Consider the following 23648-nt stretch of genomic DNA (forward strand, 5'->3'; position numbering starts at 1 on the left):
GCTGCTGTGCTTCTTGGTCTTCATGATGCTGTTTGTTCATGAATGTTCTCTGATAAACCAGTTAGGAATTCATTTTGATACTGGGATTAAATAACACACAGGTGGACACTGAATAGTTATGTGACTTCTGAGGGGCTATAGTTTATTTGAGAGCATTAGTGGACACCACTTTCTTCGTGTTTTTGTTTGCAAAAAATTGCTAAAAGGAAGCCATCTCTTCCTTCTACATAATTATGCACTTTGTGTTGGTCTATTATATCAATTCCTTATAAAATACTTTTAGGTCGGCAGTTGTAGCATAAAGTGTGAAAAAAAAGTTCAAGGCATATGAATATTTTTGAATTAATGTGGTAATAATTAGATTAAAAATTTTTTATGTGTAACCTATTTTTCAATATTATATTTAATACTGTAAAACGAAAATAACAGACAATATACTCATTTGCATTAATAACAAAAATATCGTTCATAGTATTGTTCAAACTATAAATAATAAGGTATAAATCTGCTAAGCCTCACTAGGAGTTGTTGTGACTCAGGTATTGAGTGGTTGTTCCAATATTTGCAAGGCAGGAGCTTTTTGTTGAAATCAGATGCTTTAATTAGAATAAATCAGTTGGGATACCAGGATTTAATTTCTTAATCTGGCGGAAATTAACATTTAGTTCCTATGTCCCTCAAGCCTGAGGGAAGCAGCACATTAGAAACAAAAAGTGTCTATTTGTTGTTTTTTTTCAGAGTGGGCCACTTCTAAAAAAGTCATTGCTACAAACATTATGAACAATACAAACAAGATTCAAAACTCCTGTCTTTTGTGTTCTGGAGTGGAGATAAAGATTCCTCATTAATGATAATGACTGTGAGCTGTGGTGAGATTACTGTGCTGTTGAAAGACAGTCTGGAGAGATAGAAGTATGCTCTGAAAAGAAGAGGTAAGGAAGTCAGTAGAAACAAGAAAAAGATATTTGTGTTTGAATTAGTGCGTGAAGTTGAAGGCTTTTAATTATTGAAAGAGGATGAGTTCATGTACTTGAGGTCGACCATCCAAAACAAAAGGCACTTCACTGAAAAGGTAGAAGAGAAGAATCCAAACAGGCTAAAAGAATTAATGGATTCATGTCAGAGATATTTTATTAAAGAAAGATAGCAGCATCAGTGGAAGAATAAGTTTACAAAATGATAGTTATATTTGCTGACATATGACAAACCTGGAGTGAGAATGCACCAATCCACTTTTTTCACTTTCGATACTGATACAGATACCTGAGATTTAATATCGTCTGATATCGATCGAATGCAGAGAAACAGTGCAGTGAAGCAAAATGCAGAGGATGAAAAACACAGACAGACATCTTATAATATGCTGAATAAAAGAATAGTTTACTGCTAGAGTCAGAAAAGAGAAAGACCATCTGCAGGGGTTGGTTTGAAAAAGCATTACGCTCATCTAATAACTGATAATAATAACTTGACAAAATATTAGAAACCCAAATGCCAACGTAGGGCTACTTCTATCTAATTATTAAAATGCATTTACAATATGAACTAAAATTATGTTACATTTACAAATGAACCTGTTTTAGATGCTGAGTTTTTACACATATTGCATGTCTGCTAAAATAACCCACTTGTGGGTTTTATGATGATATTACTTAAGTACAAAATGTGTGATGAAGGTGTGATATTCAACACTGAAATGTTTGGAATTTTATTGAAAATTTACATAAAGATTTTTTAATTAAATTAAGTAAGATCTCCACTTTAGTTTTATCCCTATGTATGCTTTCAAGGTTTTAACTGTGCGGTTCATTCATATATTATTCACAACCAGATCTCTATCGCATTTTATTCCTAGAAAATAGAAATAGGCCAAAAAAGGGAAAAAACAGAGATTATTTTTTATCTTTTGACTGTGTACCCAATCTCGGTGATCTGTCTCTATTGTAAAAAGCTTTATATTTAAAATGCTAAGAAGAAAATACCAGAGTATTTTGAGCATAGAATTGTGCTTTGTACAGTTTTACATGTTCAGATGAAAAATGCCAGTGTACAAACTGGCATAAATAAAATATAGGTGACATTTTAACAGATAAAAACATTTACATAAAGTAATTATTTTTTATGGAAGTTAATTGGCTGCAAGATGTTGTTATAAGGCACATTGTGGAGAACTCTTATGCAAGACTCAACACATAAATTCGCAAAGGCAGAGACAAGTCCAAAAATACAAGCTGGGTCACAATGACTTGAGCACAGCGTTAGGATTACAACAAAGAATTTGAGATGAAGATGAACTGCTAAGTGTGAGCTGGCAGATTGAGGAATAAATAGACAAGCAAAAGAAGAGGATGAGACACATCATTAGGGTATGGCAGAGGCTGATAACAAGTGGGAATTACAGGAGGTGAAGTTGTCTGGAACGAGACAGGAAATTAGTACCAAAATCAAACAGGAAGTTCCAGAAGAAAACAAAACCAGACACACAACTGCAAAACACGTCAGCAACACAGCTGGATATGACAGATGTGTATTACTGATTCAGTTTTACTTGAGTATAGGATTTACCTCCATTCTCAAAGTTATGGTATTGGAAGAAAATATAGATAAAAATACAATTTAAACTGTAACTTTCATTTAGTAATGTTATCTTTGAATAAGACCAAATAAAAGCCAATAAAGCTAAATGTACCAGAGGATCTGTCATTAAAAGTAAGCAACCACAGTTCATGTTGTACTTCATTAACATGTTGCCTTGTGGTGGATGTGGCAATTTGCAAGTTTTCAGAAAGAAAAATGAAATATTACTCTGATTCTCCTTCCCAGAGAAAATGCTCAGGGACCAACATCTGTGCGGATAGATGTCTTTTTAATGTCTGAAGTCGGAGGAGAACATGTAAACAGGTTGGACATGCTAGTAAGACAACAGTAGCTTAAAACAAACTCCACAACCAAGCAGAGATGGGCAAAGAAACAAAAACGTTACACTCGTGAAAGTCGCATTACCGGTACTTCAAAATGTTTTTTTTTTTTTTAAAGTGATTTCTACTTTTTAAAGTAGAAATAACATGTATGCAATAAGAGTAAAAAGTGTTTGGTGAAAAGTATGCACAAGCTAAGATGTTATTACATAATCCTGTAGATAATATATGCATGTTTGAACTGTGCAAACTACTTCTAGGCTTAAGATGTACTGTATTATCTCGCCCTCCAAAGGTCATAGCAGACTCAGCAGCTGCAATGTAACATTGAAATAAGCTTGTATTTAAGCAAGAAATCACTTTATCACAGAGTGGATAAGTTTGTCTCCATGCCTGGTGCATCTTCTTCTTCTTGCTCGGCTTTTCCCTTCAGAGGTCGCCACAGCAAATCATCTGTCTTCATTTAGTCCTGTCCTCTGCGTAATCTGCCCTCACACCAACTAACTTCATGTCTTCTATGCCTGGTGCATGTTTGGCTAAAATGTAGCCAGTGAAGTTGCCAAAAAACTGCAACCAAGATTTAATATCACTTAACAAGAAGTAAAAGTGTTCTGCAGTAATACTGTTCTTAAGGTATGCAGAGTACTATCTTTAAACGTATAACACATTGACACAGATGGGCCACAGCAGCAGGAGATCAAACCAGACGTCACAGGAGTCTGAGGGGAAAATGCACACAAGCTAAAGAAAAAGACTGAGAACAGATTGGAAAAAGGTTGACTTGTCTGATTAATCTCAGTTTGAGCAATGACATTCAGAGGGTACAGTTAAAATGTTATTTAACAACATGAACACATGAAGCAATCTGGCTCTCTATCAACATTTCAAGCTCCTTCTGGTGGTCCAATTGTGTTGGAAATATTTTATTTGCAGACTTCGGGCCCTGTAGTACTGAGTCTGTAGCACGTAAACATCACAGCCTACCTGACTATTGTCCACCCCTTTAAGACTGCAGTGCACCCATTTTCTTATGGCTGTTTCACAAAGCTCAAATCATCTTAAACTGGTTCCTTGAACATAATGAGCTCACTTTACTCTCAGTCAGTTAGAGTATCTTTGAGATGCAGTGGAGTGTGAGATTTATACCATGGACATGCAGCTGACAAATTGTTCTCACACCTTTCAGTCTATGCCATCTAGAATTCAATGCAGTTCTGAAGGGAAAATGAGGTCCAACCTGTACTAACATCTCCCAGACTTAACTAAAGTACTAACCTGCACAGTTAATAAATTAAATAATAGCATACATACTAAAGTGGCTGATGAGGGTATATGTTCACACTGTATGACTGCAAAACAACGTTGGTATGAGGTCTTGTTCTAATATGAGTTCTCTATGTGACTCACATGTATTCTGTAATTCACATGTTGCATGTTAAGAGGCACATCAAAAGTGTAGCCCAGGGGCAATTGCAGCTTTAAAGTTTGGCTTCTTTCTTAAATCTATTATTTATTACCCATCATTGAACTGTTCATTTTTATGTAACTCTTGTAGTTCAAAATATTGTCAGGAACCACTGTTGGCTCCTGGGCTTTTATGCATTTTAAATCAAGCCCTCACTCCATAATGTGAACACCTCTCTGCAGTGTGACTTGGAGTAGACCTACAGTTCTGCTCGCATGTCTTTTAATGAGCATCACAACTAGACATAACAATCTTAAAATGTTTAAAAGCTGATCAGAGAGGTTTCACAGATGTCTGGATGTGGATTAGAAAACAGCCACTCATTTATTATTTATTGAATGTTTTGATTTGATCAGCTAGTGTGGGCTGCACTTTCTTTGATCAACACTTAACAACTAAACCTCATTATGACTGCGATGTATGTTTTCAAGTTTTATCCAGAAAATATTCAGAGTTTTGCTTCATATTGTGTTGAGAGGTGAAGGGAACGTTTTCTGCTGCAGCTCTTTTTTAGAGCATTTCTTGTTATTTTTCTCCTGCTGCCTCAATTGCCTCAAGCTGAAGATCATTTCACTTTTAAATCTTGCACTGCACAGACATTCAGCTGCATCTTCACAATGAGCATTGAGCGAGATAGAGTAAAAAAAAATCCTAGCTTGAGTTTCACGTTGCTTTCCTATTTTTGTCCTTTTTCACAAAGAATGTTAAAAAAAACAAAATGAACACTGTAATAGAGCAAGTCTTTTCATGATCAGATCTGAACTTTGTATTGCAGTTCAGCTAGAATAGAAAATGAGAGGAGGGATGATTTGTAACATTCAAAAGACTGTCTCTTTCTGTGGAGTTAGGCAGCAGAGAGAAGATTTGTGCCTCGTCTGACAGTAGGAACAAGCCCAGCAAGGCATTAATCCGTTATGTTGTCTTGTAACTCTGCTCCAAGCTGTCTAACTGATAATGAATCCACTCTCTGGGCACTTAAAGCAGCCAGCGTGATTCTCTGGCCATGCAGCTGCGCTTCCTGACTGACCTATCGTAAAGTAAAAAGCTCAACTATGTTCAATTCTCAGTTAGGAAATAAAGGTCAAAACTGTGGAAGAGACCAAAATTAGAAGGAGTTCTTCGCTTGTACCGATGCAGGATCCAACATTCTCCATAATTGTGTTTTGTTGAGGACAGAATGACAGAATCTGTCTTCTAAAATGTCTTTTAATGTTCTTGGCTCACACCTCAAGATGATGTTAATTATAAAAGACGTGATTTCTTACACTGCAGGATTGTTCTGATTTGATGTGTAAAATGTGTGGGTTGCATTGAAATTGCAGACCACTGTAAGAAGTGCTTATGCTCCTGCCTTATATATTAAGACAGCACAAATGAGCTGTGTGTATAAACTAAATGAGAGAGAATTTATTAAGTATTTTATGACATTTATGTGTTACGTGTTTACAGATCCATGTCTGAAAAGTTTGAAATGGAATTTCTCTCATACCCTTGCCCTGCATCTGCAGTTGCAAAGATTTTGATTCTTGTCTTTTAAAGCTTTGCTCCCAGAGAGTGACATTTTTTCTTGGTCAGTTTGCAATCTTTCCACAGATATTTTGTAGGATTTAGATCTAGACTTTGACTAGGCCATTCTAACACACAAATACGGTTTGTTCTATGCCATTCCATGGTAGCTCTAGCTTTCCTCTCTTTCGTATGGTCTACCAGTTGACCTTATATTGCTTACAGCTTGTCCAAAATACTGTCAGTCTGTTAACAAACATCATAAGACGTCCGACCTGTTTTACAATTTTTATACTGCCTTCCTTTTATATACCAAATTAAAGAAGTGATTTTATTACTATTATTATTATTATAGAAAATTTCAAAATTTCTTTTATCATTTTGTTTTCTGTGAACCATTTCAGTGCTATGATTTTTACTGGTCTCATTTGGATATTTTAAAGCACTTTATAAATCAATAAATTATTGAAGATGCTCAGTGTAAATGGACTGAATTTGGACAGTGCTTTTGTAGTCCTACTGACTAATTAAAGCACTTTACACTACAGCCACATTTACCCAGTCACGCACACGCACGATGCACACCCACACATACACATTCATACAGTAGACAACTTGGCATTAGGGACACATAAACATGCTACAGAGGAGCCAAGCAGCATTTCAATGGCAAGACGTCTACTCTTCCTGCTAACCCAGGGTAAAAACAGCCCTTAATGCCGCTTTTGCTGCTCCATTGGTTAGAGTGACAGTCAGTCACACAGTGCATTCAGCCAGTCATTGCATCTGGAGTGGTTAATCAGGCCTCCTCCAGCTTTCCCAGTCAGGTGTGAGGGGGAGAGCTGGAGACAAAGGAGCTACAGGTTTGTGCTTCCAAACAATTAGTTCATCTCTTTCTTCCATGAAGTTGTCATGCACTGAGCTATATATGGAATTGGCCGGGGGACCCTTTTCAGGGTTAAAGGATGTCGAGCTTCTGACAACTGGCTGGGGCCAGGAGAACCTGAAATTCACTCCATACTGGTCTGGTAGGAGGCTGATGGTCTGTAGCATTTACCCCTCCATCTCATCATATAGACACACAATCCATTATTCATCTCTTTTCCGTTGGAAACAATCTGTGCTTGGACATTTTCACCTCAAATATCTGGACAATCAAACCATGGACTTTTTAAATGTGTGTCAGTCAGACATTGTGCTGACCGGTGGGAAAATTTAGGACTTTTGTGCACATTTATATGGAAGATCTGCTGCAGTACTGTGTATGTATATATATTGTATTTATTTTGGGGGGTTCTATGTGTGTTTTGTGTCTTGTGGTGTTCATTTTAATTTTCCCTTCTATAAAATACAGGGTATTGAATGCAGTTATTATTTTGTATTGTTTTTTATTGATTACTGACAAATTTGGTCTTCTGACATTATATGCCATCTAGTGCCTTAGTACATTAAGTAGTGCTACACTACCGAGCCTCAGTCGTCCCAGTTGCAAGCTCAACATTTGTGTTACTTTTGTCCATAGAAAAATAAATTGGCCTTCCACAACTATAGATTACCAAAATAGGTCTCTAGGAATGGGTGTCACATTGCCAGGATGAGTCACAGGTTGAGTTTCACTTTTTCTGATAGTTTGGCAGACTATATTTATGGTGCTGCCAGTATTTTCAGACCTCTGGGGTGCCATGTGGCATTTAATTAGAAATATTTTCCATCCGGATGTCATAGAGGTATAACTGGGTGGGTGTTGCAGTGTATGTTGTGCTTGTGAGATGTTCATGAGTCTCTACAAGACCCTATTGCAAACAACCGCTCTTTGGTTACCTGAGTCAGTTAAGCTTTTTTCAACATGGGTTTGTATAGTGTACTGATGAGTAGCCTATTTATGAGTAAACTACTCAAACCTCAACAATTTCGCAACCTCAGAAATTTTGAATTTCTGTTTTAGAGCATGTTCTGCATGCAAATTCATAAAGGAGTAAAGACAGTGTTATGAAGTTTATATTTGTTTTATATTAAGGTGAATCTGTAGGGCATGTTGTTAAGTTTTGAGTTGCTTTACATGTCAGAAATCCTCTCTGATTTGCCAAACTGACATCTCTGTCTTTATGTATTTAACAAAAATCCTACTACTCACGGGTACATCACTCTACCCCTATTTAGTGGGGTTTTACAGAATAAAGCTATAAGAGCTCCTTTAAGTTTCTGGTGTTTTCTGACTTGTAATATGGCTTATAAATCATTAATTAATTTTGCTCTCATAAATACTAATTGCTTGTTAATTGTTTCATCAGCAGCAGCTTTATTTATAAAGCACTTTAACACAAGCCACCTCTGAAAAGGTTCTCAACATCAGAGATACTTTAGATAAAAGAAAGCGTCAGACACAATGACAAAGCAACACATTTATTTATTGCAGCTGCATATTTTTAGTCAATATATCTAAATTGAGACTCTGAAATGGGCAAAAGCATTAAAATTTACTTCCCTGAAGGCATTTGCATAGTTTAGATTTGGGTCAATAAAGCACATTTACAAAATTGTGTAACTCATATGTAACTGCTTATTCTGATCCATTTCTGTCATTCCTGGGAGCCACTAACACACCAACACACACATGTATCCAGTTAACCAGTTTTTTTGCAGTGTGAAAGTCAGCGTCTGATGTTTATCCACAGGATAATGCACTGGGCCAGGCGGATCCAGCAGGAGATTGACAGAGCCTTTCAGCACATCACTGGAGTTCAGCAGCTGAAAGGGGTGAGTGTGTGTGGTTTGGATTCTTACTCATTACTGAGCAGCATAAACTCAGCACAACCGTGAATCCATTAAGCTCCAGAGCTGCATCTAAATAGCGGCATTAAATACAAAAAAAAAAAAAAAAAAAAAACCAATTACATTCTTACTTATTTATTTATTGCTTTCATGATTGTATTTCTAGCCCATCTTACAGAGCCACAAACAGTCAGTTGCAACACCTTTCTTTTAAATCTATTGTAGTCTTACATTTCTCGTCAATAGCTTGAATATTTGAGCTGTTTTCAGATTAAAAGCTTTGTTTTTCAGGTGGTATAGCCAAATCTTGCTGACATTGTGTTTATTGTTTCTAGTAATTACCACTCTTGAACACATTTATGCAACGCTACAGTGATGCCTGGACACACGCCTACAGTGGTTAGATTTAGAATATTTGGCTGTATCCTTCATGATGTTTTGAGCTTATTAACTCCTACAGTCAAGCTTAGCAATTCAGACATTTTTCTTCTGCAAGCCCCCATCAGAAGTATCTATTCTTTAACATCTGCATGTAATGCATGTTGACATTGCATTATAGTAACCCAATTCCTAAACCTCCTTATCCTCTAAATTGATTTCCATATCAGCTTATAATGATGTTAACTACGAGCCATTTCCTGGAAATTAGACAACTTTAGTAGCTCATAAAATGACCACAACCCAGAATATGATTGTTATGGATCTTTCCAGCTTTGTTGGAACATCAGTGACTTTTTGCTTAAAGACTAGTTTAAATTTAGGATGCTGCAAATACTCCCCTGTCCATTGAGGAATAAAAAAGACAAAGTATGGGTTAAAACATTCTAATGCTTTAATTTAAGACCATCACAACATCACATAGATCCTGAATGAACCTGCAGGACCTCTGAGAGTTCGCCACGTAACATAATTTTGTGTGCAGTGATAGTTTCACAACTGATTTTAGTATGCATACAACTCCTGTGATAATATTGTGGTGGTTCAAGAAGATGGGAGCATATTTGGGAATACATAACAGTACATTTGGCTTTTCCATGGTATTTGTCCAAACAAGTTGGTTAAGTCACCACAGAATAAGAAATGGTAGTTGCCCTATTGGCCTCATGCCAGGTTTACAGTCTCTTCATTCTTGCACTGGGGTGGCAACACTCAGCCACCAAATTTACTGTAATGGTTTTGGCATTTCAACTTCTAGGAAGACCAATTTCTGCCACTATTCTGGCTGCAACAAAGACAGTCTCTTCAAGCAGCTGAAGCAGACAATAGATCCTCTCATACATATGCATGTCTCTTGAATATAGGGATCTTTGCATCAGTATCTGTAGCTAGTGGGATAAGAAGTAATAAGCATTGTAATATTTTATGGTTATAGAAGGACTCATAAAGCTATGGTAAACTTGTTGCTGACCATAGCTGATTTTATATGTGTAGGAAACATTGTATCCTATAAATTATAAGCTTTAAAAGTGTAGTCTGAATTTATCTAGATGTTAAGTTAACCTTTGGAGGAATAATAATACATCTGTCCTCTAATCAGTGTTTTCTCTCCAAAGGATTAGAAAATAACACAAATCCTGTCTATTTTTGTAGTTAAAGCATTATTTAAAAATAATAGTCGGGGAAAATGGTCCAAGCTGTGAGGAAAATACATTTCCCATTTTTTCATTTTATTTTATTTATTTTTTACTATAAAACTGCAGCTGAAGTCCCAGCTGGTGCTTACTCAGTTGTTTAATATTTGCTGTATTTCACCTGATGGCGATGGTGGGGGTAGCTAAGGGGAAATGCCAACAAACAGAATCAGAGATCATATGCAGGAGGCCAGAGAGCCGTGCTCTGGAGAGATGTGTGGGGGCGTTGCCTCAGCGGAGAGCATCGCCACGAGTCCTTTCTGTTTGTGTCACTGCAGAGCAGATGGTCAGCCTGCAGTAAGGCCTTGATGTGACACTCGCTTCTTCATTAAGTCCTCATTAATCTCTGCTTGCATCTGAAATACGCTGAATATGTTGAAGAAAATCCTTATCCTGGCTTAAGAAGTGTTTCAAATAAAACACACACACACGGAACACCAGGAATAAAACATTGAATCCTGTGTTTGAACCACCCACTTCCTCTATATTTATATATAATATATTTAGCTGCCAATCTACATCTCAGCTAAAAGTAGCTAGTAAATTATTAAAAACATGTAATGAAACTATATTTAATACAAGTGTCCTTTATAATCTAGAAACTTGAGTGAGAAAATTATCATAGTGAAGTACTCTATGCTATGTCGTATGCTAACCATGGTAATTCTTTTTTTCTTTTTTGCCACTGGCTAATGTCACTATGCTAAATTCCTACATCCTACAGGATTAGTGGCTTACTGAAGTAATTATCAGTGATTTTTATTTCATTATCTGTCACATGTATAACTTTCTGTTTGATTCTCAAAATGTGTTCTGAGGAGACATAACTGTGTATTTGTATAAACTACAAGATTTTCTGTTAGAAGCTTGTAGATCAGAAATTAAATTTCAAACATATGTTTATAAAAATACAATTTGAATTTTTTTATTATTTATTTATTATTGCAGATATTTCTTCTGTTTTTTTCTTCAGAAAGTGTCTTTGCAGCAAAAAATTTAAGATCCATATCCTTCAATTTTGTTTATCAAAAAGAAGCCTTTTCAAACCATTACATTTATTTAGGTATTTAGTATTAGGAGATATTTGTGTTTTTTAGTGTTCTATGTTTTTGTAGTAAAATCTATTATATCTTTCAACCCTCTTTTGTTGTCTGTATCAAATGTTTACTGGTAAAGTATTTAAAAAAGTTTAAATTCTTTCAGTTCTGTATTTTATAATTGTTGAGTTTAACATATTTGTTTAAACAGTAGGTGAGATGTACAATCTATGTTTCTGGTTTATATTCTTTGCTGCATCATATTATCTTTGTATGCTATGTAAAATCATATATTTCTGTGTTTAAGAAAGATTCAACATTGGTATTGTTCATGTTGCCTTTCATACTCTTTAATGTTGTTTTTATGAAAAACATCAAACTGCACAAATTTGAGGAATAAATGGGATTGGTCATTTAAAAACAAAAAAAAATTCATCTTAAAATCATTATATTCTTGAGTTCTTCATATCACCTCATCTGTTGATATTGCTAGAGAACATTACTGAACTAAAGAAACATGCATTCACAAGCAATTTAGAAAATATATATTTGTGTTTTTTTTCTAGCAATAAAACAATGTAACATCTTAGTATATTTTTTCACTCAAATCTATTTCACAACATAACACAAATGGTGTGTAAAAAGGCGTGTTACACTTTTAACAGTGTGTAAAAAAAGAGTTCATAAATAATAAAAACATACTAAAATTTAAACTGAACAACAAAGCTGTTTCTCCATGCTCTCTGCATAAAAAGCTCTTTGCTTCTGCAAATTAATGAGAAATGCAGCTTAGGCTACTGTCAAAATTATTCTCACTTTGGTGTTTGGGTAAATATCTATATAGGTCATCCCTCTGTCTCAGCAAAACACATGCACAGCACATAACGCTTTTGTAAGGTGCTGCTAAACTTTCACCATATAATTACTGCATTCAAAACAATCTAAGTGAAGGTTTGTGACACAAACTGTAAGCTCATGGTCATTTAGATACAGAATATAGCATCATTGTAAACCAGCTTTAAAAACGGATTAGGGTTTGTTATAAAGGTGCATGTATTGATCTTGGCCTTTGCACTTTTCCCCCTTCAAACACTTTCAACTGTACATAGAAAACAATGCTGCCACCTTTTTTACCAAACAGATTCATCAAAAGAAAATCCTGCAACTTGTCGAGGGACTCGTCTTGCTGGTACTTTCGTTGTTTAGATCTCTGAGGATGAGATGTCTGCTATGATGCGGCTTTTTTTGTGTTTGTTGTGACCAACAGCTGAGGTCTTTGACAAGGTACTGCTTGTGAGTGTAAAACTGCATGTTTTACACTCAATTATTAATCAAAGAGCACCTCATCTGAATGCAGCACAGAGCAGGATCCTTTTGTACCATCAGGATCTCTTTTTTTTATTTTATTATACGATACAAAGTCAGCTTATTGCTTAGCTGTTCAAAGCTTTTTTTTTTTTCAACAACCTTGGATTTTGAAGAGAAGAAGAAACATCCTCACATCAGATCCTGTGATTGAAAATGGTTAAGGCCATATTGTTTATAAAGAGGCTACTCGTCAGCATTAGCAATCTGAGATTGAATTAGCATGCTGCAAATTGCCTCATAAAGATCCACACATAAAACCACTAAGCTGAAACATCTGCTCAGTTGACTTGCTTTTATCACAAAAATCTATCTCAGTTTAGTCATAACGTATAATATTGATTTTAAATAAAATTATGTATCTAAAATGCTTCAATATCAAACACTACTTAATTCAAAAGCCAAAGGGAAGTTATGGGGGTTTGAAAGCATCTTAAAAATGTTGAGATAATGAACAACTCTTACTTATATGTAAAATATCCTACAAAACCCAGTGGACAATGTGTGACACCACCAAGCTCTAATAAGAAGACTGCATTAGCAGCCATCAGGTTTGGCCGGAAACTGTCATCCAGTATGAAAAAGCAGAACTGCAAAAGTCTGTAAAAAGAAAGGTCAGTGCTGTAAATATGGATGCTTTGGTTAAGCTTGATATATTTCTCACCTTTATTCAATTATTTAACTTTAGTCTTCCATAGAAGTGTCAGAGTGTCTAATGATACAGGAGCATTTATGTTGGTTTTCTTCTGTTTCTTTTTTACCCCTCCAGGGGGTCTTTTTTGGACTCTAGTGTCCCTTATATGAAAGTATGCTGACAGGAAAGGGGGAAGAAGACATGCGGCAAACATCGTTGGGTCCGGGAATTGAACCCGCGTCGAGGACTCAAGGCCTCCAAACATGGGTCGCGCTATCCCCTACGCCACCACGGCACGCCCGGTTTTCTTCTGTTTCTGCATCTGTTTTTTGGTGCTTTAATACTTAATGTTGTTTTTGGTAATCCATCAAGTCTTTCATACATCAGAAAAGCCCAAGTTTACCAATGTTGTGGGGAAATCCTTGCACACTCCCTTCCTCTCCTCTGGGGAAATAGAGCTCTTGTTTGGAAACCACTAATCTAATGCATTATAGACTAATCCATAGTGAAAAATAAAACCAGTGTTTGTTTCTGTTGCTCAGAAAATACAGATGGGAAATAAGAGTTTTCAAAAATAACTTCATGAATTCTGTAGAGTTATGAAAAATCTGTTGTCTACAGAAAATACATTACTTTTGCAGAAATACACTCCACAGAATAACTCTGACTGGCTGCTGTTGTGTTTGATATTATTATCTACAGATATACAATGAAGAAAGGCGACACTTTAAGTTGGCGAAGAATGAGCCGCGCAGGATTGTAGAAAAGGTGGCCTTGGATATAGAAAAACTCCTGGCAAAGAAGCGTAAAGCACTTGATGTAAGTATACTGTCTTGTTCAAACACACGGTTTATGTATTTGTTTTGTTCATGGGTGGTATAATCTCATACAGGGCAAAATTATGCAAATTTGAACACAAATATGTAACAGTTTTGTGATAATTTATTTTCTTGTTTTTCCCTCTAATTCAATTAATTTGTAGATTATTTAATTTTTTCTCATAAGACTATTTGTAACTAAGGTCAATTGCAAATCGACTCTCTAAAACAAGAGCACTAAATGAACATAAATGTGGTTTCATTGTCAGATTTTTAAGTTAAACATGTTGTTTTACATACGGCTGTGATGTGACGTTTCTTTGTCTGGAATGTGTAGCGATTAGCGAGTGAAGCAGAGCGGCTCCAACGGGAACATCTATGGCAAGATGGACTTAAGGTAAGAACGGAGTTACAGTTTATGAATTGAAGGTTCCTAAATATTGGTCTTTTTGTTGCATTTTCTGATCTCCTGAATTGAGCTTCCTCCTTAAGGTAGCTGGGTTTGACCTTAGAAATAGGACATAGAGCTTCTTACAGACGGATGAATGGATGGATCAACCAAACTGTTCCAGGTTTTGAATTTATTATCACATTAACATTGTATGTTGGAAGGAACTAATTGGACTGCAGTAAATGACAGCGAATTATTACAAATTATCACATGTAAGTGACAGCTAAGTGTCACGCTTGGGCTCTCTTTGCCTTTAGTTTATTTTGACACTTCAAGGCTGTAAAATGTTTTAAAAGTTAATAAGGTGGAAAAGTAATTAAGAAAATACAGTTAACCCTCCTGTTATATTGCGGGTCAAATTGACTCCTTTTAAAGTTTTTTTTTGTTTTTTTTTAAATAGTTGGAAGTATTTTTATTGCATGAAACTTTTTCTATTTGTCTTAATATGTGCATTCTACATATAAATTGAAAATTTAAATTTAATTTTACACATTTGTAAACCCCTTGGGTCTACTTTTTAAATCAATACTGTTTGGGTCAATGTGACCCGGCATCAAGTTAAAGTGCAAAAAAAGATTTAAAAAATGTCAAATTCTATATGTTTCCTTGCATCTATGAACCATATTTCACCACACACACACAAACACACCCCACCACACCCCTACATGCACACACAGACACACACAACACAAGCCCACTTTCTCACTATTCTCTTTACTTCACTAGGAAACTGCGAGAAAGCAGGTGTTCATACAACTTTTGACGGGAACCTTTTCTCCACCCACTCTGAGTGACACTCAGCAGAAGTGGAGGAAACCATAAATACTCTCTGCATGACTCAGTTATCTTGATTTTAATCAGCGGGTCAATTTGACCCTGAACAGTATGTGTGTCTCAAGTTCAATTATGAAGATCACCCATTGAAAAAAAATAAAAATGTAATACAAAAGATTAACCAAAGATCAATTTCAAGGAGATTATTGTTTTTTTTTGTGTGTGTCTAGGTTTTTATAAATGGATATAAAAAATGTAAATTCCATTTTTTATGTCCAAATGAGTAAATGAATGGGTTTGTTGTCATTGATCCTTAATTTCTGAGAAATTAAAAAAAAATCATTGCACAAATATTGATTGAAATATTGGAGTTAATAATCAGATACAAAAATGTTTTGGAGGAATTTTTTGGTTTCTGACAGTTTTGCATGATTAAACACTCCCTGGGTCAAATTGACCCATGAACATTATTGCTGCACCTCAGAAACGAACAGGAGGGTTAAGTAGTTTTAAAGTCAAAACATGAGCCGTAGGTCAGAAGCAATTTTTAGTTTAAAAACCTTCTTGTAAAACTGAAAATGATGAATTCAGTCCTTTCCCCAGTAGTTGAGCAGACTACTCATTAAATGGTTGAAATGAACCAAAAGCAGAAAGGCATTAAAACTGCTTACGGTACTTATTTGCTTCAGTCAAATAGTCAGTGAATATTCATGAACACCACATCACATGTTTTCCTAATACTGTGGAAGCCTAACTTGTGGTTTTTGCTAGTCTTGAAAAGCCATGGGCTGGAGTGAAGGTCTGATGGTGTAGCCTGGAGTAAAACTAACTTTGCTTCAACAGCTGAATTTGTCTTGTGATCGAGGGAGTAGCATAGCAACCTTCCTTCAGCTGGGTGGGCAGCAGCATTGTGGGGCAGCAGCCAGTATTTCCTACACTTTGTCTGGCATCTCATTAAAAGGATTTTAAACTGCAACGTGCCAAGAGATTTTGTTTGAGGGGCCGAAAAATGTAATTTTTTGACACATTGACACATGTAAATGATCCATCTGAAAATCCGCAATTAGCCTTTGTGACTTGACTTGACTTTCTACTTTTACTACTAAAGAGCATACAATAAAAACATAAGAGTACAATAACCTGTCAGTTCTATAAATGTACATGTATTTTTTTTTACCTAAGTGAATTTGCAAGCTTCAAGATTTGTTGTCACTGCACTTAAAACAAAAATTTAAGGGTTAAATACAAACATAATGCCTCTGAAGGCAACAATTACTTCTCAGTTGAATGATCAAAATTATATGAAAGGAAGCTTTATAGATCATTAAGATTCAGTTTTCAAGTAACTTTGGGGTTGAAATAGTGATGGACTTATTGTAATGCATGAAGAGATCCACAGTAATGTCTAAAAACCAGAAAATGTCTCTGGGGGGATGTTCGACACGCTTGTTCCTCTTGTTTCTGTCTTTGCATGAAGATAGCAGACTGAGAGAGCTGCTGAGTTTGGGTTTGGACCAGACAGTTTGGTAATCAGAAAAAAGCTAAAAATAGGAACACCTCTCAGAAGCATGTCGTGCATTTTCAGAAACTCAGACTAACAGATGGTGATGGTCCACACAGCCGGTCCACTGAATCATAACGTGACAGTTCTGAGCAAAAAACAGTTCTGGACAATAAGAGACATTTGGTAGTTACAGCTTTGCAAACAGAAATAATTATTTCTAATGCCGTCTTTTGTAATCCTACTAATCCTGTTAATTTTAGTTTTTAACAACGAGAACATTGCAAGTTCAAAGCTTAATTTTGGCATTAAACGACTTTTTATTTGTACTTGTTAACATTCTTTGATTTGAGTTGTGAGAAGAACGGAGAAGGTTTGTGGATGGACTGACTGGTTCACGGTATCTTGTGGAAAATCAATAAATACGTTTGGTTTAGATAGAAAAGGGTCAACTAAGACTACTTGATCTTAGTAATAATTTAAGAAAGGATTTAAAGCCAGTGTTAGGTATTTGTTAGGACACATTTGTAAATAATTTGCATAGCAATGTGAGTCCGGTACTCACGGACACGGGAATCTCTCCGCTGTATGTAACTATGCTGCTAGAGTTACATATGTAATTGTATAACTTTATGTAACCATAGTTACATATAGTATTTCAAGAATCAAAGATATCTTATGATCTTGTTTTACATATAGTAGCATGTAGTCATAACTATATTATAAGACCGGGGTAAAAGAACCTCATCCAATCTGTGATTTTCCCTTCACTAAGTTCCCTCAATTCACCTGAATGACACAAAATCAGAAAGGAAAGAGAGGAAAAGTGTTGGAAATATTATTTTCTTCTTAACCTTTTATTTTTTATTTTTTATTTTTTGGTGAATCCAGACTCTCGTTTGACAAGTGCATTCATGTGACTGCTCATCCTCATGGCGTTTCACGGCCTTCATCATCTCTCTCCATCTGCTTTCCTGCAGGAGCTTGACATGGCCTACTATGACTCCAAAGCTGATTTGGAATATGTAAGTGCTGGATAAACAAATTTAGTCAAACTGACAAGGATTAAAAGGCTCTCCTTTTCTGTCGTGTTCAAGCTTTTCTTCCATGTCTGAAGTTGAGAAATGTGTTAAAAAGTTCAAGAGGGGAAAAAAAATGGAGCACAAGGCAGCTGAGAAAACACCAAAAGCTGCTGAAGATTTCACATTCAAAACACAAAACTTGGTGACCTGAAAAAAAGGATTGATAGCATGACCTCAAGCTTAAATTTGGTGTCATGGTATAAATATTTAGATTTTGATTTAAGTAGAAGGAAGTCTGGATCGGTATTCCTTGTTGACAGTAGATTGAAGACCTAACAAACCAGCACCGCACCCCGGGATTTAAAACTGCTTTGTGGAGTGACAAATGATCACTTGTAACAAAAACTGTAATTCAAAATATAAAAGTCTGTCAGCTTTCCGCTAGCCTTGCAATTTCTTCTCCTGTTCCAGCAACAGTACCCTGTTGTGTACAGATACAGACACATTCCTCTTAAAAATGCATGTCACCGGAATGGTCTGCATTTTACTCCTGCAGGTTTACCTGCTCTCCAGTAATGTAGCTGTCAATACATTTGCCTTGGGAAACCATTACATCACTCAGTTGAAATGTCTATCATTTAAAAAGCCTGTTCAAGCTAATGGAACAACTGGTGGACTGAAGGGAAGTTACTATCATACAATCCGACTGCAGCTACAGTCAAACGCTCTCCTTTCTTTTCCTCAGGCACAGAAGAAAAAAAGTCACAACTGAAACAAATTGTCACAAATTTTTGTTTTGAGTGAGTTATTTATTGAAGTTGAATAGGACAAAGTTGTTGAAAAATGATGCCTTTTCTTATCTGATCGATTCTATGCTCACAATCTACATCCGACGTAACTCTTTGGTCTGCCTGTTGGCTCCCTGCTCAAGTTTCCTGACTGAACCATGGCATGAAGTTTCCCTTGGGTTTAGGTTGTTCCTTCCCATCAGTCGCAAATTCCAGTTGTTTCATTATCTTTGGCCGCAGCATGTTTCCTGCATAGATGATCTATGTAGGAAATGTCCTCGCACCTTTTTTCTGACCTGCAAAAAAGTGGCCACACATCCATTCTAGACATTGCTGTTAAAATGGCCTTTCTTCAGGAAAAGGATCCATTCTGTTATTAGTGTGAGATATTTCCAGTCATAGATATTATAGATGCAAAATGCATCATTTATTTTTCTTTGTTTTAAAAACTGGCGCTTAACACCAGTGGCGTGCTTTGCGTTTAGGTTGTCTTGATCTAAAAACTTCTTATTTAACCTACATTGTATTTTGAACTATCAAAGGAGAAGTTAGAAGTTATCACAATGAAAAGATAAAGCTTATACTTCAGTTTTTACACTCTTGCTTTTGACAGTACTCCATGGATGGAGAGGCAGAGGTGGAAAACCCCTCCCAACTCAAGCTGGAGTTTGTGTACGATCCAAACTTCAAAAATAATGTCAACTTCTCGCACACTGCAGTTCAGATCCCGACAGATATTTACAAAGGAGGTGAGTGGTGCTCCCATTATGTCACTTTTAGACCAGGATCCTGCAAACTTGCTTCTCATTTAATATTCTTGTGCAACATATTTACAGTAAACATAATTTTACTTAATAAAGCTGAGCTGTCAAGAGATTTAGCAAGTCTTTTTTTTAAAGAAGATTTATAATTAATTTACTATTTTATCTTTAAGAGTTACTTTAATTCAAACTCCACAAGTTAAATCAGAACTTTAATAAGCTTCTCTAAATTGTTGCTTGGTGCCTGGTTACTTGAACAAAAAGGCAGCATCAAATTTTTGATGTCTAGAATTTTTTTTTGTAATACTGTACTGATTATAACTGTATTATTTGTGGATGTAATTTGTCTCTCTTTTAAAAGTCTGTTTTTCTTTTATAATCACTAGAAATGAAACTTTTTCTTTTTTTTTCTGTCTTCCTTTCTATCCTTCCTTCAGTCTATTCTTCCTCTTCTCTTCATTTATGAAATATGAAAACTGATACAGACAATAGATGGTTCATACATATGGCACACAAATCTGGGAGTATTGTTTTCACATTTAAATTTTATGTTTAATTTTTATTCTAAATAAAAAGACAATGAAGACACATCTCATATTTCAAGATATGCTACATCGTGTTTTCATGTTTTTGCACATTTTCTTTATGTATTAGAAATATCAACAAAAAGACACACACACACACACACACACAGACACATATATGATTTACTTGTGTCTGTGGAGTATTTTACGAGCAGGTTTTCTCTTCTGTCCTCAGCTCCAGACATCCTGAATGAGCTGAACTGGACGCAGGCGTTGGAGAGAGTGTTTATGGAGAACAGCAGGGAGGATCCGTCGCTGCTGTGGCAGGCGTTTGGGAGCGCGACAGGAGTCACTCGCTACTATCCAGGTGGGGCTTCAGCAGCTGTCTTTGCTGTTACTGTGAACTAATTCGTTTGAATTCATCAACCACAAAGTTATATAAAGACACTAAGTTATTTATGCATTGCAGCATCTCCGTGGAAAGCGCCTGACAAAATCGACCTGTACGATGTCCGGAGGAGGCCTTGGTACATTACGCTTCTTTAAAAACTCTGCATATGTTGACGTATAATAAATATAAAGTAAAGATAGATTTAGATTTTTCCTACGTCTTTCTTTGTCTTAGGTACATCCAGGGGGCTTCATCTCCCAAAGACATGGTCATCCTTGTTGATGTGTAAGTACAGAGTCGTGTTTTGGAGGTTTTTCTGGGAAATTGAAGACGTCCATTAGGTAGTGCTCCAGGGGAAGGTAACCTACAGATAATCTAAGTTTTAACATGATCTTATGTTGAAATTTTTAAATTTGGGATTGGAAAACTGTTTTCTGGATTCTCTAGTTTAATTTTCCATTCAGGAAATCACTGTATATATGTCTTTTCTAAATGTGTTTGCGTTGGACACTTTTAATCAATGTCCTGTTTAAGCATCATTTGCCAACCATCTAGCCAGTTCTCCATTTTCATTATTTAATCCACTTTGTGCAAAGCACCTGAACCGCCGACAAGCAAAACTGACTCAAACATGACACATTCACAGCTATGCTTCATTTATTAGGTGACTCCTACAATCATTTCTCTTGTCAACGTTTTAAAAACATTCAAATTTTGCCTTGTATTAAATTCTAGGCTTTTGCCTCATTATCCAAAATTAACTGTACTAATTCCATGTAATTTCAAAGCTACCATAATCTTATTTACCGTGTCATTTAACCAAGTTCTGCCAAATTACAACAATAAGTTCAAAAGACTGAAATCTCTTTTGCCATGTTTATGTTGTCTTCTCTGTTTCATCAGGAGTGGCAGCGTCAGCGGACTCACGCTCAAACTGATCAAGGCGTCTGTCATGGAAATGCTGGACACTTTATCTGACGATGACTACGTCAACGTGGCCAGAGTTGGTATCTGCATGAATTCCTGCCTCTTGATTAGTCACGAATCATTATTCTTCTTCACCTTTTATTTTTACTTTAAAGCAGACTGTCTCCTGCTGTGTTACAGTTCAATGAGAAGGCTGAGGCAGTGGTCCCTTGCTTCAAGCATCTAGTCCAGGCTAACGTGCGAAACAAAAAGATTTTTAAGGAGGCCGTGCAGCAAATGCAAGCTAAAGGCACCACTGACTACAAGTCTGGGTTTCATTTTGCTTTTAACCAGCTTCTTAACGTGAGTTACTCTGTGACTTATTGTACCAGGAAGAAAATGAGCTCCAAACATACTATGTTTTGTCTCTGTATCAACCTGTCGTGCATATTTATTACCGTATTTTACAGAAGACAAATGTCCCGCGGGCTAACTGCAATAAAATAATTATGCTGTTTACTGATGGAGGGGAGGATAGGGCTCAGGATGTCTTCCTACAATATAACTGGCCCAACAAAACGGTCAGTGTTATCATGATATATTCCAAGGAATCGTCTGTGCATGAAATTGATGCATTTTATTGCTTGAATCCCATTTATTTTCTCTCTGCCTCCTCCACCAAGGTCCGCGTGTTTACCTTTTCCGTGGGTCAACATAACTACGACGTAACGCCTTTACAGTGGATTGCTTGTACTAATAAAGGTGAGCCGACATTTTTCTTTCACCAAGTTTTATAGCCATTTACTATGCAAAACACCACCATAAAGAGTGTCTGTTTAGAGACAGCAGCTCCAAAATCAAGTCAGTAGTGTGAAAGTATAATGAACAGCATTTTGTTATATTAGAGACTTTAGCTATACATCATCCTTTATACCACCACTGTTTCCCATAAGACCTGAACAATTTTGTTTGTAGACATACTCCTTCTTTTATTATGATTAATATTCTCCCCTTATGTGTTTGGGGAAAAATGATAAAGTTTTGTGTAGACATACTTTTTAACTATAAAAAACAAAAATAATCTTTTTATGTTAAAGGAGAATAAGTATTTTATTTCATCGTCATGACCTATGGTTTGATTCTTAAAACAGATTTTAAGCACTTCCTTCTACACCTTTTTCTTCCAGTCCTTTATGTTAGCTTAGCTACAAAAATAACCACTAAAATAAACAGTATTAGAAAGTATTTTTATTTATTTTACCAATTTTCAGTAAACTATTAAAGATAACAGTTTAAAGACATATTTCAAACTTGTGTATTGCTGAACATTTGGTGTAAATGGTAGAATATGCTGGATTTTCCCAGATTTAAAGAAACCGAACAAAAGTTAATATGAACAATTACCCAAGTCTTACAAAATTGAAACAGCAGAATACAACATCATAAACCTAAATGCTATTCTGGGAAAACTTTAACTTCTTGGAGGAGATTTTAAAGTTATAGTTATAAACCCTCAGTTTTACAAATTCACATAAACCTTTTGTTTTACTTGTTCATTATTAACTTTTGTGTGTAGGTATATTGCTTTTCTGGACATCATACTGAACATAATCTGACTGTGAGATATTTGCATATCAGCTGAAACATAAAAACATTTTGATAGTTTGCAGAATGACATTCTACGTGTTGAATATAAGAAAAAGTAAGCAATGTCAGCTTCATGTCGGTGCCTCAGTTCTGGATTTAGAACTGATATTTTATAAAACTGAGCTGAACTCAATATTCTTTACTCTAGTTTGTTACATTATGAAAGAGATAGCCAGACTGGATTTACAGGAGGTTCTGCTATAACTGCTTCCTATTTAGATTTTTTGTAAAAAAAAATGTACCTCATGTGGAAAATCATAATTTTTCTAGATGGATTTTGCACATCATTATGATGTGCAAAGTCATCATTATAATGATAAATACAGTAAATTGACTAAAAGGGCTATGGTGTCATAACCAATTAAGCAAGTATGAGCTACAAATGAATGGTTTATATAGAAACATAGGGATGTATTAGAACGACTGAATCAAAGTCCAGATGAAAGTTTAATTGATTCTTACCTCTTTTGTGAAGGAAAATGCAAAAATGAAATGTCAGTTTCTACATGCACAAATCATGTTTTTAAACTTCAGGGTACAGACATGAAATCTGTGGTTGATTTAGGAGCTATTTCCAAGCATCTTAAATGCAGATAAAAGAAAAAAATAAAATCTGGATGACTGGATTTCATTTGATTGCACTGGATTGGATTGGACTGGATTAGCACCAGTTCAGAGTTTTAATCACATAATCTTTGTTCTTTGGGAGCTTGTATGGTTATGATTTCTTGCCTAAT

At 35.8% G+C, this 23648-nt stretch overlaps 1 protein-coding gene across 3 annotated transcripts in view; it reads left to right on the plus strand.

Annotated features, from left to right (window-relative positions):
• The window catches only part of cacna2d2b (calcium channel, voltage-dependent, alpha 2/delta subunit 2b), a 37257-nt gene that overhangs the window by 1809 nt on the left and 11800 nt on the right, over positions 1 to 23648 (plus strand). For 2 of the 3 annotated variants that reach the window (XM_044123021.1, XM_044123022.1), the window contains exons 2-13: positions 8565 to 8646; positions 14031 to 14147; positions 14484 to 14543; positions 17853 to 17897; positions 19296 to 19431; positions 20203 to 20334; positions 20437 to 20494; positions 20593 to 20643; positions 21262 to 21361; positions 21466 to 21627; positions 21735 to 21845; positions 21948 to 22026. In XM_044123021.1, coding sequence (XP_043978956.1) covers positions 8565 to 8646; positions 14031 to 14147; positions 14484 to 14543; positions 17853 to 17897; positions 19296 to 19431; positions 20203 to 20334; positions 20437 to 20494; positions 20593 to 20643; positions 21262 to 21361; positions 21466 to 21627; positions 21735 to 21845; positions 21948 to 22026 — 1133 coding nt within the window. The remainder of the gene's footprint in view (positions 1 to 8564; positions 8647 to 14030; positions 14148 to 14483; positions 14544 to 17852; positions 17898 to 19295; positions 19432 to 20202; positions 20335 to 20436; positions 20495 to 20592; positions 20644 to 21261; positions 21362 to 21465; positions 21628 to 21734; positions 21846 to 21947; positions 22027 to 23648) is intronic. The other variant, XM_044123023.1, reaches the window with a different exon arrangement.

Source organism: Gambusia affinis, linkage group LG07 (assembly GCF_019740435.1).
Source record: "Gambusia affinis linkage group LG07, SWU_Gaff_1.0, whole genome shotgun sequence".
Lineage (NCBI taxonomy): Eukaryota > Metazoa > Chordata > Actinopteri > Cyprinodontiformes > Poeciliidae > Gambusia > Gambusia affinis.